The sequence below is a fragment of the Galeopterus variegatus genome, unplaced genomic scaffold (assembly GCF_000696425.1).
Source record: "Galeopterus variegatus unplaced genomic scaffold, G_variegatus-3.0.2 Scaffold580, whole genome shotgun sequence".
Classification (NCBI taxonomy): Eukaryota; Metazoa; Chordata; class Mammalia; order Dermoptera; family Cynocephalidae; genus Galeopterus; species Galeopterus variegatus.
The window spans coordinates 152,350-170,036 of NW_007726691.1; the positions used below are offsets into that span (position 1 = coordinate 152,350).

Genomic DNA, 17,687 nt, shown 5'->3' on the forward strand with positions numbered 1-17,687 from the left:
AGGCAGGCCTCCAGGCAATAGGATCTGGGGATCTGACTTCACAAGAAGCCTTCAGTCTCTCCTTTCCCTGGGTCCTATGGACTTTCACGTGCCACCTGGGTGCTCGTAAGAAGCAAGGAGAATCCTCTTTGTAATGATGGAGGGAACTGGAGGCTGAGAGGAATGAGAAGCAGACACCTTGACTCTGTTTTGCATGAGCCCAGGCAGCAGCCTCCACCCAGCCCTGTCCTATCTCCCTGTCAAGCTCCTGCTCATCTTCCCAAACTCTCCTCCAATGTGTTGTTCTCCATGACCAGCCCCTTCTGTGCTCCGCAGGCTTCTGACGTGTGTGCGTCTGCCTTCCCCACCAGGCAGTGGAATATTTGCAGAAAGGGTCTATGTGGAATCTATTACAGTAGGACGGTGCCTGGCATAGAGTAGACATTCAATAAGTGTTTACTAAATAACTGCATGGAGGGATGGTTGGAATGAGACTCTACCTACCCGCCTGCCCCACCGTCCTGGGTGCCAAGAACTCCCATCTCCTCTGCTCTTTTTGCTTCTCCACTAGGCTCCTCATTACCTTTTCTCCCAGTCAGTGATCCATAAAAACTCTCCCCTTTTCCCAGGAAGGTAAGCCTGTTGGGTTTATGCAAATAAAGTTTGGAGTGGGCTCCATCCCGTAGGCTCTAGTAAATATTTCCCAACTCTGCCACTTGGCTGGGCCGGGAGCTGTTTGCGGAGGCTGTTGGCCCACGGGTGGCTGGGTGCTAGAGCCTAGCCTGTAGCGACCCAGGATCTGTGTATAGGCCTCTGACCTTCCCAGTATGTGGTTGGTAGCTAGTTCAGCTAACTATTCCAAGGCAGAACAGGACCCTTTATAAATTCCCTTTAAGAAGTAACAAGACTGTCTTGCGGTTGCCTTCTCCTGGCCATTTTAATGGAAACTGTGTGGTTGGAGCATCCAACGACAGCTGATATCACTGTGACTTTATTTTTCATAAACTTTGGTGACAAATTTGGGTCAAGCCCCTAACCCTGGGGGGAGTCTGAGACACACGCGCTCTTAGGGCTAAAGGGTCCTCGAGGCCATCTGTCTGCAGAGCTCCCCTGTTCCAGCACAGGGGTTTTCTTCCTCATCCCTCTTATCCTGTGTGTTGGCACATTTATTTATTCACAGTATAATGTCTTATGACTCAGTTTTCACTATCTGCAGTGAAATTTAAAAAGGAGAAAATATAGTGAATTTTTATAAACCTAAATATATTCCATTTTTACAGTTTGAGATTTTGCATTCTTTGGTGTTAAAATATTTATTGTATGTAATGAAATGATGGTCAGAGTAGATGATATTAGTTACTTCTATATTCTCATTTGGCAATAGAAAACAACCCTATCTGAACTCTGAATAAATAAAGAAAGAAAAGGTTTACTAGTTATGAACCTTAAAAGCCTGGGAACCAGTGATTCCAGTCTGATCTATCCCTAGTACACAAATTCTACTACCCCTGACAGATGGCCTGTGATCCTATGTCTCTGCCAAACCTCTTCTAGGGATTTCAAACTCACTACCTAGAAGGCAGCCGACTGCAGGATTAAGCAGGTTGAAATGTCAGGCCGTCTTTCTCCTGTTAGGCCCCATCACCTCCTGTGGTTGTCACTCTGCCTGCCTCAGCTCCAGGGACTGAGTTTATCCCCTTCACATAAAAACCCTTCAATATTTGAGAAGACTTGTCATCCCAAAATTTTCCCCTTTCTATGTAAATATCCTGAATTCTGTCAACGAATCCACATACCATGCTTCTGATTGCCTTCCTTAAAGCAGTTATACACATAATACATGAATACTTTCTTCTTGTACAAAACCTAATAATAGAGATAAAAAGAAAGCCTTCTTTACTCCTGTTTGGTCTCAGTCCTCTTCCCAGAGGTAATCTCTGTTACCTCAGTGTAGTGCATGTATGTCTAGAAGACTTTTTCTCTGGATATAGCACAAACAGAAATGTATAAATTTTGTGGAGTTTAAAAAATGCATACACACATGTATAAATTATGTTGTATATATTCTTTTGCAAATTTTCTTTTTAAATTTAAAAATAAGATTTATAGATTGTTTCATGGCAGTACATATAAAATGATATGGTTTTGTTAATGACCACATAATATTCTACAGTTTTAACATATTTTTACTTTTCCATTTCCCTATTGATGGATATTAGGTTGCTTCAAATGTATTTTTTTACAATGCTGTGATGAACTTTTTGAACTCATTCGTGCCTTGTTGGCTTTATATGAATGCACTTTGGCTTGCCAATCACCCTCTTTAGGTCTGACATCCACAAGTATGTAACACTTGAGATCCGGGTAGGCCAGAGCACAGTGTGACTATTTTTCCATCCCTTCATCCATTTATTCATTCAACACATTTTTATATCCTGCAGGTGCTATTTCTTATTGTGCCCTGATTTCCAGTCGTGCCAGCCACAAATAAGGCAGCAGTGGGGCCCCCATGGAACAAACATGGCCAAGTAGAAGAACCTCCCTCGATTCAGATACCCTACTTCTGTTAGTACAGCGTCCCCTCCAGATTCTTTAAAGATAATTATGTCACACTATCAACTTACACACTCTTCAAGTCAGTTAACGCCTCTCAAAGCTTTTTTAATATAAACTGTTGTCTCAACTTGTGCAGTTAATTTTCATATTCTAAGTAAAGGATTTTTACATTTGCTCCTGTGTTTTATCTTATTACTTTCTTCCCTTCCTACCATATGTTCAATCTTTTTTTTTTTTTTTTGAATCTTGATGTCTTTGTGCAAGAGATTAGCTGGCCCTGCTCCTCATGCAGAGATTTAATAAGTATGCATTCTACGTTTTCATCCAAGTTACTGGTAACATTCTTAGCAATACTGGGCCACAAGCAAAGTCCTGTGGCATGCCATTGGAGACTTCTCTGCCGATGACAGTGACCCATTGTTTAATCAACCTTATCTCAGCTCATATGACCCCATCTTGACCTTCAGGAACAATACATACATACATACATACATACATATTATATGTAAATATTACATATACATATGTTATAGCATTTACCTGATCCCCTATCCTAGGAACTCTACGTGAAAGGAAATGAACTTAATTTGGCATGACCTTTTAAGTCATGTGACAGGGTAGAAAGAGGGTTGTTTTGGGATCCAGTGAGACCTAAGGTCAAATTCCAGCTCTGGCACTTCCTAGCTGTAAGACCTTTTGGAAATCATTTGACTTTTCTGAGACCCAGTAACCTATACTTTAGGATTGTCAAAAGTATTTATAGGGTAGAAAGAGGGTTGTTTTGGGATCAAGTCAGACCTAAGGTCAAATTCCAGCTCTGGCACTTCCTAGCTGTAAGACCTTTGGGAAATCATTTGACTTTTCTGAGACCCAGTAACCTATACTTTAGGATTGTCAAAAGTATTTATGCATTCACTGCACATATATTTAATAAGCACTTACTAAAAAATGAGCATTTTGCTCATGCTGAGCAGGCCATAGTAAACAAGATAGGTCTCCTCGGTAATAAGTGTGCAAAAGCATTATCTTAATATAGTTCTGGTGACAAAAATAAGAAAAGCCCTCCCTGGAATAGGTTTTATAGACATTTAGCCCTAACCCTCGAAAGCTGGGTAAGTGTCAGAGATTTATAGGTCTCCTCGGTAATAAGTGTGCAAAAGCATTATCTTAATATAGTTCTGGTGACAAAAATAAGAAAAGCCCTCTCTGGAATAGGTTTTATAGACATTTAGCCCTAACCCTCGAAAGCTGGGTAAGTGTCAGAGATTATTTCCTTTTTATAAGTAGGGAAACTGAGATACAAGTCTACTTCAAAAAGTTCATGGAAAAATATAATTAAAATACAATATGAGAGCTGGCTGGTTAGCTCACTTGATTAGAGCTGATAACGGGGCTGATAACACCAAATCAAGGGTTTGGATTCCCATACCAGCCAGCTGCCAAAACAAATCGAAAAGATAATATGACTCTTTCCATGAACTTTATGAAGGACCTTTGCATACTATTAGAGAGTCCCTCGGCTCAAGTCCACTCAGTCTTTTGGTAACAAATCTCCAGCCTTAGAGGATTTAGCTTAAACTGTCAGTTGTGTGGATTCAACTAACCGTTGTGTGTAGAGCCGTGTCCCAGGCTAATAAGGCATAGCAGAATAGGCAAGTACTCCATAAAAATTAATCTAAAGAGCAAGCCCAGTGTCAAAGAGAGCTTCATAGGGGTGCTGCATGACCTCACTCACCGAGAGCCAGCTGCCTGGCCCATTTAATACCCAACCGAGTAAGATGGAAGCAAATGCAACCTCAAGCCAGGCCCTTTCTCAGGGCCTTCAACTTTTATTCTAGAAAGAGTTGTAACGAGCTTCACTATCTGGTTTTTCCAGCTCTTAGCAAATAAAAGCTGCAAATTCAACCTGGAATAGAAGGCTGCTAGAAGTAAGCATGCCAACAGTCGTAGAGAAAAACCCGATTATGACAAAGGAGACAAAAAACTTGGAAAAAGCAAAGCTCAGAGCTACAAAAAAAGCAGGGCATGTAGTACATTGGCCAGCAGAGGTCAAACACTTCAGTGTCCCTGAGGACATGATTGCTTTTAAAAGGAGCTGAAAATTATGACTGAGTCATTGACTAAATTATCTTTCATGTACTCTTTAAGGGAAAAAAAATATATATATATACATATATATATAAATATACATGTATATGATATATAAGTATACATGTATATGATATATATAAAATATGTAATATACAAAAGTATATTATGTAAAAATATATATACTATATAAATATATACAAAATATAAATATACATATATAGTATATTTTAGCAAGATATTATTCAAAAGAAACCAATAAATATCTATCTAAAACTGAGATAAAAGACTTTGGAGCTTCAAGGGATAGTCACTTTTCAGTGACTTGAAAATCCACTTAAGGTTTCCTCAGAAAGTCCTAGGCATTTGACCGGTAACGGGATCGCAACCCTCAGTGTTGCGCCCGCGCCACGCTCAGCCAGTGAGCGGGAACCGGTCACCACATGGGATCCGAACCCTCGGTGGGAGTGCCGCCGCGCTCCCAAGCAGCGCACTCTCCAGTGCGCCACCGGGCCGGCCCGGTGTGTTGAATTTTAAATCAGATTACTTGGCTTCGAATCACAGTTCTCCTGCTAGCCAGCCATGTACCTTGGGCAAATCTCTTACCTTTCGTGAGCCTTGTTTTTCTCAACCCATAAAGTAGGAATAACCTGCCTTTTCAATCTCATGGGAGTATCCCAAAAATCAACAGAAATGATGTGTTTGAAAGTGCTTTGTAAACTGTAGAATGTCGTGAAAATGTACAAGTGAGGTCGTGGACCTATCCCAGATGTTGCCTGCTGGGAGACAATGACCCAGGATGTAGTAAGATAAGAAAATGGGTTCCCAGTTTGCTTTAAAAACATGCATGTGTGTTTGTTTATTTAGATAATGTGTCTTTAAACCTTCTAAGGTGTCCTCTTCACCAGGCAAAAGTGGAAACTTTACAACTAACTTTAAAACTATAACATTTTATGAGATATATGAGGATACTTTAAAAAGTTCATGGAAACATTTGTATTATCTTTTTTTTTTTTTTGTATTATCTTTTAATTCTACTTTCCAACGAACTTTTTGAAGTACCCTCACATGAAATTTTGAATGCTTACTGTTTTTAATATTAATTTTTTCTAATTTAAAATTAACAAATAGCTTTTAAAAATCAAACATTGCAGAAATATATGACTTGGAAAGTGAGCACCTTCTAGAACCCCATGTGATCTCCATTCCATCTATTATTAGCAGTTTGGCTTAGGGTCCTTCAGATTTTTTTCTGTGCTAGTTCTTTTAGTCCTGCAGGCATTCAACAGAGAATTCCTGAAATAAACAGTTCTTTGTTATAAAAGATAAACCTTTGGGGGCGGAAATACATTTTATATCCTAAAAGCTCTCCATTCCGTCTCCTCTGCTCCATTCCTGCTGGTTTGGCCTTAGGCACATCCTCATCAGTTCTTACCTAGACTCTTGCAGTAAATAGCTTTTTAACTAGTTGCCCTGCTTATAGCTGTACTCTCTTCATATCCGTATTCCACACGGCTGTTAGGGTAATTGAGCTAACACTAAAACCTCACCACGACATTCCCTTTACTCTCATTACACTTTGCCCTTGGAGTCCAGTCTGAACCCCTTGCACGATGCTCAAGTCTTCCGTCACCGGCCCCTGCTGCTTGCCCGTGTGCCTTTCCCACCCCACACAGCAGCCATCCTGAATTGCTTGTAGTTCCTGAAAGAAAAGCACGTTTAAGCACTTTTTCGCCATCTGTGACTTGGGACAAGCTGCTTCCGTTTGCTGAGATGCCTTTCTTTGCCTTCTCTGCATGGGGAACTTCTCTTCATCTCTCAGGGCTGCTCAAGACTTTTCCTCTGGAAGCCTTCCTTTTCTCATTTCTCTTTTTCTAGCTATCCTTCTTGACAAAGTGAATCACCACCTTCGCTGTGCTATCTCTGTACCTGCTTCTGATTGTTAGAAGTATCTCACTGTAGGAAATGAGTTTTTGATTTGTGAGGTCTCCTAATTAACCTGGGAGCTCCCCATCACCTTTGTGTCCCTAGTGCCTGTTGGTGTACGGTAGTTGCTTAACAAATGTTTGTTGAACTGGGAAGGGGATCTTATGGGGGGGTGGAAATGTCTGTGTTTAACACATGCCATATGGAAGAGCACCTACTTTGCTACTGTTGGAGCAGATCTGGTGGTGCTTCATTTATTTGGAGTGCCACAAGAATACAAGAGATAGGACCTCAGCTTTATTGGAAGGCTATTCCAAAAGATAAAAATTACCAGGAAAAAAACATTTGCTTTCATTTTTCCAATGATTAGACTTTCAGAGGCAAGCTTCCAAGTCTTGGGCAGTCACCCAGAAAATGCCAAAGGGCATCACATTCAGACCTGTTGAAAACTTCACTTTCAATAACTATTTAGGCCACAGATACGTGTAAAAGTCCCAACCTACACTTATGGAAGTGTTTACCCCAACTGTTTACTGTACATAAAAACAATGTGGTACACAGGAGAGGCAGGAGGTGGCAAGCACATCTCAGTAGCTTCCAGGAATCCAGAAGTTCTGGGTGGGAGACCAATTCTGGGTGGGAGCTGCCTCATAGCATGGCACTGGAAGAAGGAGGGGGTCTGGTGGCCAGAGATGCAAGTAGAAAGCCAGGCTCTGCTCTTCCTTGCTGTGTGACTGTGAGCATGTTGCCTAAATTCTCTGAGCCTTGGTTCCCGCATCTGTTAAAAACAGTTTGATAAGATTACTTGCCTCATTGAATTTTCATGAAGAATAAATGACGATACACTTGAAAGTGCTCTTTAATCTCTAAAGTGCTTAAAAATATATTATATTCTCTCTTTCTTGAGCTGATGCTCATGGAGCTAATCTGTGTTGTGCTTCACAACCTTAAGTTGGTGCAGTGTGTGTGTGTGTGTGTGTGTGTGTGTGTGTGTGTGTTTTCAGGGCAGGCAGGGCATCTGCACTTCCTTTTATTGGTTTCATTTGGAACCCCATAGTAAAATACACACTGGGATGGAAATTTCATGGTATTGCTGAGCCTTCTCTCTCCCCTCTTTACCTCTTTTCCCCATAATGGTGGGGTGCGAGGGCGGCCACAGGAGAGCAAGCATCAAAGCCCTTCAGTTACACGTATATGTGAGAGTCAGGGAAATGCAGAATGCTGGTTCCAAAACCAAGTGCATTATGTGACCTTATCAAGCAGATGTGTGCCAATCTGTATCTGAACTTTACCCTGCTTGGTAATTGAGAGCTCTGAGCGGGAACCTTTCTCTTGACTGACACTAAATCTCATTAGAGCAACAGAATTAGGGCTACTGCTAAGTTATTACAGGAGCCAGAGTAGGCAACAATATCAGAGTGATAGAAATAGATGAAAGAGTCATGCTGCATTGCAGTGGAATGAAGTGAGTACTGGTAGTGGAGTTACGAGACCTGTCCTCATCGGCCCCAGCATGGTTTCCTAGCATGGCTGCAGCTCTCACTGTATTTCCCTAAGCAAGTTAATTCTCCTCTCTGGGCTTCAGGAGTCATTCTGTAAAATGCTCCAGGTGATGTCTACTTTTCCTTTTAGTTCTAATGGGGAAGGAAGCGAATCACCACTTTTTGAATATCTGCCATACACCTGGCATTACCTGCACCAAGCTGCCTTGAAGAGACTATAATGTCATGATTCCATCACACATAGTAAGTCAGGATTGTGTAGAAGAGCTTTGGAGTCAGACAGACTTGGATTGAAATCTCAGCTCTATCATTTGCCAGCAGTGTGACTTTAGGCAAGTTTCTTAACATCTCCAAGCCCCAGTCTTTTCATCTGTAAAACGGGTCTAGTAATATAATAAGCATACTTATATGCCCGCAAGTCTACTCCCACTCTCTCTTCTATATATTATAAACATCTTAGATTCCATCTAGTCTATTTCCCTCCCTTTGTGGAAGAATAATCAGGCCTAGAGAGATGCGTGTAACTTAATGTCAGATTATGCAACTAGTTAGATAATCTAATGTCAGCCCAAAGCAGGTCTCTGGATTGATTCTGAGCCTTGTGCTTGTTTCCTGGATGTCTCATTTATCATCCCTCAGCTCTGAAAAGGACAGCAAAGTCCTTTCATGATAAGCAGCCCAGGTCTATGTAAAAGAACCCAGTGTGATGACCAACTGCATTCACACATGGGCCACTCCCCAAGAACAGCCACTGGGCCTGGAAACCGTTCTCAGAGTTTGACAGGCAGCATCTCCTCTCTCATCCCACCCTCTACCTCCTGCCATTTCATTTATTTGAGTTAGAACAGCCCTCTGTGTGAGCAAATAAAAAATTTGGTGTGGTACTCCTCCCTAGCCAAAGAACTGGAGAGGGTGCCCCTGTCCTCTGGTCTTCAGGTAGAACCAGAAGACTCTTGTTCAAAAGGGATCAGGCTCACAAAAAAGAACTCCCATCGATGCAGCTCCCCATGAAGGGAATGCTGCAGGCATCTCAGCAAGGCTGTGCAGCAGTGCACTGGTTAGAATTGTTCAAGTCCTGGGCACCATAGAACATTTGTGAGGGTGGGTTCACTATGAGGGCAGAGGCCCTTCTCAGGGTTTTTAAACCTGAAATCAGGGACTTATATTCCAGAGGGAGGAGAAAACTTTTATGGGCTTAAAATGATGGGGGTTTTCATGCATGTGTCAACACTAGCAATGCTATGTCCTAAGAACTGAAGCCAAAGCATTAAACAACATGAGTGAAAAGCTTATTGCATTTCCAGAGTAAGTGCAAGAAAAGACAAGGAGGTCTCTCTTGAAATCTTCTTTACAGGGTTAGCCAACTCCAAGTAGTTCCAGACTCCTAAGGAGCCATGTGTTTATTGAAGGGCCCATGTCTCCTTTCTTCCATCCCTCCTTTGTGTGGAAGTTTGATGCTCTCAGGAAAATGATCCCAATTTGCCTGGCCCAGGCACATCTAGGCTGGTTTGTCGTGGGTTTGACTAGAAACCAGGGACTGGATGAGGCCACCTCCCAAGGCACGGCCCGGAGGCTGGAGCCTTGGGCTCTTAGGGAACAGCCAAGAGCCACTGAGAGAGAGTCCCCCAAGCAAAAACACAGTTAGCATCTCTTGGGATACTTTTAGCCCTGTTTACCTGAGATGAGTTACCTGCCTGCCCCATTCTACCACTTGTAATATATTTTTAGAATATATTTATGAGGAACACATTTGCCAAACGTTTACAAATCAGTTACAAACCAGAAACTCTTCCTCACTGCTAGGGAGAAGTATAGAAGGGGGGGAGAAAGAAAAAAAAAAAGTCTTGCCTGTAATTGAAGGCAGGTTGGGAGATGTTCATGCTTTGAAATGCTCCTTCTTGTGAAATGTTTATGAAACACTTTCCACAAACGAGTTATGCAACTGAGACAAGAGCTTTGATCATTTTCATCACCAGTGATATATTCATTAGCGCTGGACTGTATTCCCCCAGGGAAGGCCATGTGAACATGTTATGGGTAGGGGACAAAGGGTGAGTACCCCAGCCCCACTAGGCCCCATCGCAGGACCCCAAGACAGATGGTCAGTAAGGAGGTCAACTTGTACATCTGGGCCAGAACCCAGCCTTTTCCAGCATCAATAGTCTATTCTCTCTCCTATCCCTGGGACATTTCTAGTAGTGTTTGGTAGAGAGAGCACCAGGCAGGGGAGGGGGAGGGTGTCAGGAGATCATTCTCTCTTCAGAGTTTTGCCAATGTCTTGCTATATAAATTTATACCCATCTCTGAAGCTCTCTGGGCTTCTGTGGACTGGAAAGGTGAAAACTTGTCCTTACACCTCCTGTCTGGGAGGTGAAGCCAAGTAGGGAATGTACAAAGGGTGTCCACCTCTTCAGAAGGGGTTCTCTCCTTCCAGAGGGAGCCTACTGCTTCCTAAGGTGATGTCAGAGAGTTCATTGGGATTAGAAAAGATTATCACCCATGATACCTGTTTAGCTCCCTGGTCACCGACCAAGACTCAGTGTAGTATCTTAGCACAGTATGGTGGGTGGAGAAGATCCTAAACAAACAAACCTCCTCCAGTAGGTGGACAGGATGCTTAATGGCTGTGACAGGGCAGAGCACTCTGTGGTGGCCCATGTCCCCAGGGATTAGTTCATCCCGAGTACAGTAGAGAAATATTCCATTTGCGTGAGAAGAACTGCCAAAGAGACCCTGGAGACGGATCATGATTCCAGGCAGGCTGTGGGTTTGGTTGGGTTTTCACAAGTACAGGGGAAATTGGGTTTTCGTCCAATTTGCCTCTGGTTCTCACATTAGAAGTCAGTGGGATCCAACAGAAGTCTCTATCTCATCTTCCAGATCCACAGCCAACACCCAGTTGCCTGGAAAGGTTCCAACCTTTTCCACTCAACAGATGTGAAAAGGGATTTTTTGGATTGGGGAGGACTTTATTTCTTAATTCCTTAGGTTCTTAGCCCCTGAGAGCATAGAGAAGCATGCTGGAGGCAGTGTGGACTGTCCATGTATCTCCCCGTCCTGTTCTAGCTCTGTCCTTTCTGAGACCCACAGACCAAAGCTGAGATTTAAGAACTCTTCTTCGAGAAAGAAGTCTCCTTTATTGTCTTTCAATTTGGTTTGTTTAGGATTGTCTTCTTTTGGGATTACTGTCAGCACCTCACACCCAGGTGGTGATGGATTATGAAAAATGGAAAAGGTCAGTGAAGCAAATTTAAAAAAAAAAGTCAGAAGAATAATACACTGAGTTGTCAGAAAGCCCCAGACCAACAGCCAAAGGACTGTTCTGCTATCAGGCACTTCGTTTTCAGAACCGGGAGGTTGGGAGTGCCCCCAAAAGAGTTTGGAGGGCAATTGATCCAGGAAGCAGATGAAAGGGTGAGTTTTCTTTTATGAAGGCGCTGGTTTCTGAAATTAAGTGTTGCAGGAAGACCTGGCACTGATTCTAACAGATAGTGCCCAGGTTGGAGGCAAAGCACATGTTTTCAAGCCCTGTCATAGCTGCACCTCCTTATCTCTCCAGTGCGCATAATGAGTCTATAAAGGAAACTTGCCACTTGCCTCTGAGCTGGAGTGGCGCCAAGCTGCCTGAGGTGGTTCCACCATCATGATTTCACCTCCAGTTGTCCATGTTCTCCATCTGTCCCCCTTTCCTCCATCCTGCCTCCCTATCCCCCTTCTGGGATGGTGATGTCCTGGGGCAGGAGGGGGATATGGAGGGAAAAGGTAGGGATGGGAGGCTGCCAAAAAAGGCGTCGCTTAAGTGAAATCTCCTCTCAGAGCAAAGCTTAAAGTTGTTGTGGTTGTTTTTAAATACAGTTTATCATCTATTTCTAGTTTTTAAAAACCTGCTAACAAATGTTTCCCAGGAATCTAGGATGTGGAAACTCTAATTTCTGGGGGCTGAACTAGGACACCAGATCTTCTTAGATAGAGGTGTCAAGAGTGGATGGACAGAGCTGAGGGTCAAGGGGGAGGAAGTAGTCTCTGGAGACCACTCCCAGGTGGCCGTACCTTTGGAAGTTTTAGAAAGTCTAACTTTCTGCTCCCATGGTGCCACTGTCCACCTCTTTCTCTTTCTCCGCTTTGCTTCCCAGGCTCTAGAATAGACTCCTTAAGTGACAGGAATGCTTTGTACAGACTCTTCCTTAAAGAGCCATTCTTACAAATTTCTGTGCAACCAGGGCTTCTTGGTGTTATTTAGATCTGTTTTATCTAAGAATACTGCAACGACCTGGACTAGCCAAGTCTACCAAATGCACTAGGGGATTGGAATTTGTAATTTCATTTTAGGACTAAAAGGGAATAAGACCATGTAGTATCATACAACAGATGGGGAAACTGAGTCCCACAGAGGCTGAGTGATTGCTCAAGATTATATTGTAAGTTAGGGTCAGAATTAGGCCATCCAGGGCCGGCCCGGTGGTGCATTGGAGAGTGTGCCGCTTGGGAGCGCGGTGGCGCTCCCGCTGAGGGTTCGGATCCCATGTGGAGACCGGTTCCTGCTCACTGGCTGAGCGCGGTGCGGGCGCAACATTGAGGGTTGCGATCCCGTTGCCAGTCCCCGGTTCAGGCATGACACTGAGGGTTGCGATCCCGTTACCGGTCAGTAAAAAAAAAAAAAAAAGGGCCATCCAGAGTTAGGACTAGAAACAAGGTCAGCATGGCTCACTGTTCAGTGTTTTCCTCACTTTACCTCATTGAAGGCTATGGAGAGATGGGTTTTGTTTATATCTTTTATTTAATTAACATTCATTGAGTTCCCACTATGTGCAAGGCACCATTTTTGAGACATTAGGTCTCAGTCTCTAATGTCACTCAGTGGGACCTTCCTAAATGTCCAACCAAAGGGATTTTTTTTTTTTTTTTTTTTGGTGATCCAAAGCACCATTTTTCCACAGAGATTAAGCATAAGTATAGGTGTTAGTCTTAACGTTCAACTTGGATTAAACTAATACAGACAGGAAAGATTCCAGGATGTCAGTGATATTTCCAATGTGCAGACCAAGATAGTGGTTTAAGCCAGAATCTCTATGGCCAAGAGTTTCCATCTGGTTAGGGAACAACCAGATGTCCTAATCAGAGGGTCACACCAATGTCTTTTACAAGGTGTGGTCTGTGCCCTGTGCTCCTTGCCATATTACATGAATTCAAAGTTGCTTGGCTTTCCCTTCCAGTGGGCTTTCTGAAAAGCTGCAAGAGGGTGGTCGTCGTCAGGGTGGGAGGAGGGGTGGGCACAACGAGTACTTCCTGCCCTGCCCTTGGACACCTGGAAGCCCACATGTGGGTGGTTTGTGCTATCATCGAAGGGCGGTAGAGATAGAAGAGAGTTTGGAAACTACCACAGGGCCCTCAGGCTGCAACTGTGGCAGTGGCTGTGAGGGAGACATGTCCCCACCTGTAGGGAAACAGACAAAGACTGTCACCAAAGTCACACAGGCAAAAAGGGCCAGCTGCAGAGGCAGCTTAGCACACAGAGGACGGAGAGTGCAGAAAACAAGGGGGTGGAAGGAAAGAGAGTCCTCCAGGTCAGTGGTCCCCAGACTCTGGGGTATCAGGGATGGGATTTCATGCAGGAAAATAAAAAACAGAATTTGGGAGAGATCAGTAAAGTGTTGCCAATATTTTACTCTGTGAGGTGCAGAGTTTTAAAATTACCATTTAGGCTCAACATCATTCCATAAAAGAAATTCTAATATCTCCTCCAACTAAGAAAAAAGGAACATCATCTCAGAATTTACAAGAATTTAATCCATTAAGCTTTATTTTTAAAAGTCACTACAATCTCCTTATTTTTCTCATTTCAATGAAACCGCACTAGGTACTGGCAGAGCCCCCAGAACAGTGTTTGGGAATGATTGTCTAAGTGGACTCTCCACCCTGCAGATTAGTATTCCATAGTGCCACTCATATACATCTCTGACTAGCTGCCCTGGCCTGAAGGGCACACAGGCAGGAAAATCAAGCTGCAGGCCTGTAGGCACTGGTGTAGCTCTTTCCTCTCTGGGCTGGCCACTCATTTCCTCCCCCGATCTTCTTTCCATTTCTGTCTGTCTGGGGAGGCCTCAGAACTGACACTTTCCCCTGCCTCCAATTGCAGATCAAAACGGAGGACCTCAGTGACTCCCTGCAGCAGACACTCTCCCATCGGCCATGCCACCTCAGTCAAGGACCTGCCATGATGTCCGGAAACCAAATGTCTGGGGTAAATGCCAGCCCATGTCAGGGAACCCTGACATTCTCAGTGAGTCAGTGAGTTTAATTCAATCCCTCTGAGAAATGCTACACCTCCATGCTTGGCACTCTGAATCCATACTGGTCTAAAGAACTCCCTGTAGGCAATGTGAGGAAGAGATTCTGAGGCCCGGAGTGAGGGTAGGGTTCCATACTGGTCCTGGCTAGGGATGTGAAGAGGGAGGTCTCTACCTCTCTGGGACAAAAAGGAGCCAGTCTTGCCAAAATGAAGGACCTAGCAGCTGTGCTATTGGTACCTGCCAGCCACATCCAGGGAAATCATAGGATGACAGCTACTGCCACAGTTACAGAATGTTTCTGTCCCCATTGGCCCACTCTGCCTTCCCCAAGGTTTTGCATCAAAGCCAAACTAGAATGGACCACTGGTATGGGAAGAAAGAGGCATCCTGAGACAGTAATGACAAGTTCTAAGAAGATATTCACGTCGCAGGCCCTCTTCTCAGTATGGATCACCTGGGAAGAAAGAGCCACCCCTTTTCCAGAAATGCCTAAGACTAAGATGTGCATCCATCCCTTCACCACTTCATTCAGCAAAGCTTACCAAGTCTTCTCTATGTGCACAGACCTAGGCTCAGCCCCCTGGGGACACAGAGCCCTGCGGGTCTGTATTACGGAAGATCCCTAGATCATCCAAGTATTGGGATTGGTATTCCCATGTCCTGGGCTAGTGGGAGAAACTCAGGGGAAATGGACTTCCTGTTTAGCCAAATTGGTTTTTTAAGAACTAATAGTTTGCCTCATCTCCCAACTCCTACTCTAACACTCTCCAGGAAAGATTCAGGCTCAGGAAACCACCAAGGCATGGCTTTTAGCATAATCAAGTGGCATGAGATTAGAAGGGGGAAAAAATGGATAATTGGGATTGCATGTCATTTCTAGGATAAACCTTTGAGAGATGGGTAATACCCAGCCTCTGCCCTCAGGGTATTTACAATCTTGTTGGGAGACAGGACGGACGCACACAAAAATTAAATCATGAGGCAAGGGTTAAGTAGAGTATGTTGCAAGGACTGCTTAGCTGAGTGCAGAAACTGTCACAACACCAGCATTAATGGAGTAGCTACTATATGCCAGACACTGGGGATACACAGGGGCATGAGTCAAGGTCACTGCCTGCAAACTCTCTTGAGTGTGGAGACCCATGAAACAGATTGGTGGCAGGCAGACGGAGCCAGTGTCCCCAGTTGGTAAATTCTGTACTGTATGTGTATCTCCCTGCATGTAGGACATGGCTTCCCTCCACCCGCTCCAGCAGCTCGTGCTGGTTCCTGGCCACTTACAGTCTGTATCCCAGTTCCTGCTATCTCAGACCCAGCCTGGGCAGCAAGGTAAGAACCCTGGGGGTTTCCACATAGACCAAGTCCAGGAAAGTGCTGCTGCTGAGGCTGCTTGCTGGATGAGGGGACCTAAGTGCAGGCACAGGTGAGTTGCTCACCCCTCTGCTATTAAGACCAGGTTGTCTGCCTCGGGCCAGAAGGGACCCTGGCAGTATCCCTCCAGGCTTATTCTCCTCTGTTTCCCTTCCAGCCTTCTGCTGGGTCTGGCCCACCACCTCAATTTCATAGAGTTGAGACTGAATTTGCAAGGGTGGGTGGCAGGGTACAAGGAAGGAGAAGCTCCCTAGAAAATGCAGCATAGACAAGTCCCAATTCCTTGGAAATCTCTTCTGAACCTGTATTCAGACTTTTTCCTCCTGGAAGCCTTTTCCTCCTGGAAGCCTGGCTGTGATTCTGTATGGATAGAGCAGCGGTGCCACCCACAGGCAGTAGGAAGGGTTTTCAGGTTTTCTTTAGCAGGAAAGTTAACTTCCAGAGCACTTCTCCCTGGCCAAGAGCAAACAGATCCAGCTATTAATAACAATAGCTAGCATTTTTTGAGCATGATGTGCCAGGAGCTCTGCTGAATGATTTTCCTGACTTATTCCTCAAAATAACCTTGTGTAGGGTAGACAGATTATGTCTCTAGTGACCTACTAGAAAGTTCCAGAACAGCCAGAGAAATCAGGCAAGAGAAAGAAATAAAGGACGTCCAGGTTGGAAAAGACAAAGTCAAACTGTCCCTCTTTGCAGATGACATGATCCTACATATAGAAAAACCTAAAGACTCTACCAAAAAAGTCTTAGAGCTGGTTAACAATTTCAGTAATGTTGCAGGATACAAAATTAATGCACCCAAATCAGTAGCATTTATATTCTAGAATACTGAACTAACAGAAAGAGAAATCAAGAAAGTAAGTCAATTTACAATAGTCACAAAAAAAATAAATAAATAAATAAAAATACCTAGGAATCAATTTAAGCAAGGAGGTAAAAGATCTCTACAAAAAGGACTACAAATCACTACTGAAAAAATTAGAGATGACACAAAAAGGTGGAAAAGACATTCCATACTCTTGGATTGGAAGGATCAGCATTTTGAAAATGTCCATAATACCCAAAGCAATCTATAGATTCAATGTAATCCTCATCAAAATACCAATGACATTCTTCACAGAAATGGAAAAAAAAAAAAAAAAACAATCCTAACATTCATATGGAATAACAAAAGACCCCAAATAACCAAAGCAATCCTGAGCAAAAAAATAAATAAATAAAGCCAGAGGCACAACACCACCTAACTTCAAACAATACTACAAAGTGATAGTAACCAAAACAGCATGGTACTGGCATAAAAACAGACACTTGGACCAATGGGACAGAATAGAGAACCCAGAAATCAATCCACAGACTTACATCCAACTGATCTTTGACAAAGGCAACAAGAATATACATTGGAGAAAAAACTACCTCTTCAATAAATGGTGCTGGGAAAATTGGACATCCATCTGCAGAAGAATGAAATTATACTTGCCCCTCTTGCCATATAACAAAATCAATTCAAAATGGGATAAAGACTTAAGTATAAGACCTGAAACTATAAAATTACTAAAGGAAAACACAGGGGAAACACTTCAGCGAGTAGGAATGGGCAAACACTTTATGAATAAGACCCCAAAAGTACAAGCAAGAACAACAGAAAATGAACAAATGCGATTATATCAAACTAAAAAGCTTTTGCACCACAAAGGAAACAATCAACAGAATAAAATGACAACCTATAGAATGGGAGAAAATATTTGCTAACTATACATCTGACAAGGGATTAATATCAAAATATACAAGGAACTCAAAAAATTACACAGTAAAACCCAATTACAAATGGGCACAGGAGCTAAATAGACATTTTTCAAAGGAAGCCATACAAATGGCCAATAGGTAGGTACTTGAAAAAATGCTCAACATCACTAATTATCAGGGAAATGTAAATTAAAACCACATTGAGATATCATCTCACCCCAGTTAGACT

The 17,687-nt window shown here is 43.3% G+C and overlaps 1 protein-coding gene across 2 annotated transcripts in view; it reads left to right on the plus strand.

Moving 5' to 3' along the window:
- POU2F3 (POU class 2 homeobox 3) overlaps positions 1-17,687 on the plus strand; it is a 76,977-nt gene that overhangs the window by 40,300 nt on the left and 18,990 nt on the right. Inside the window, exons 4-5 of one of the 2 annotated variants that reach the window (XM_008570199.1) lie at positions 14,188-14,292; positions 15,568-15,670. In XM_008570199.1, the coding sequence (XP_008568421.1) occupies positions 14,188-14,292; positions 15,568-15,670 (208 nt within the window). Of the gene's footprint in view, positions 1-14,187; positions 14,332-15,567; positions 15,671-17,687 lie in introns of both variants that reach the window. The other variant, XM_008570197.1, reaches the window with a different exon arrangement.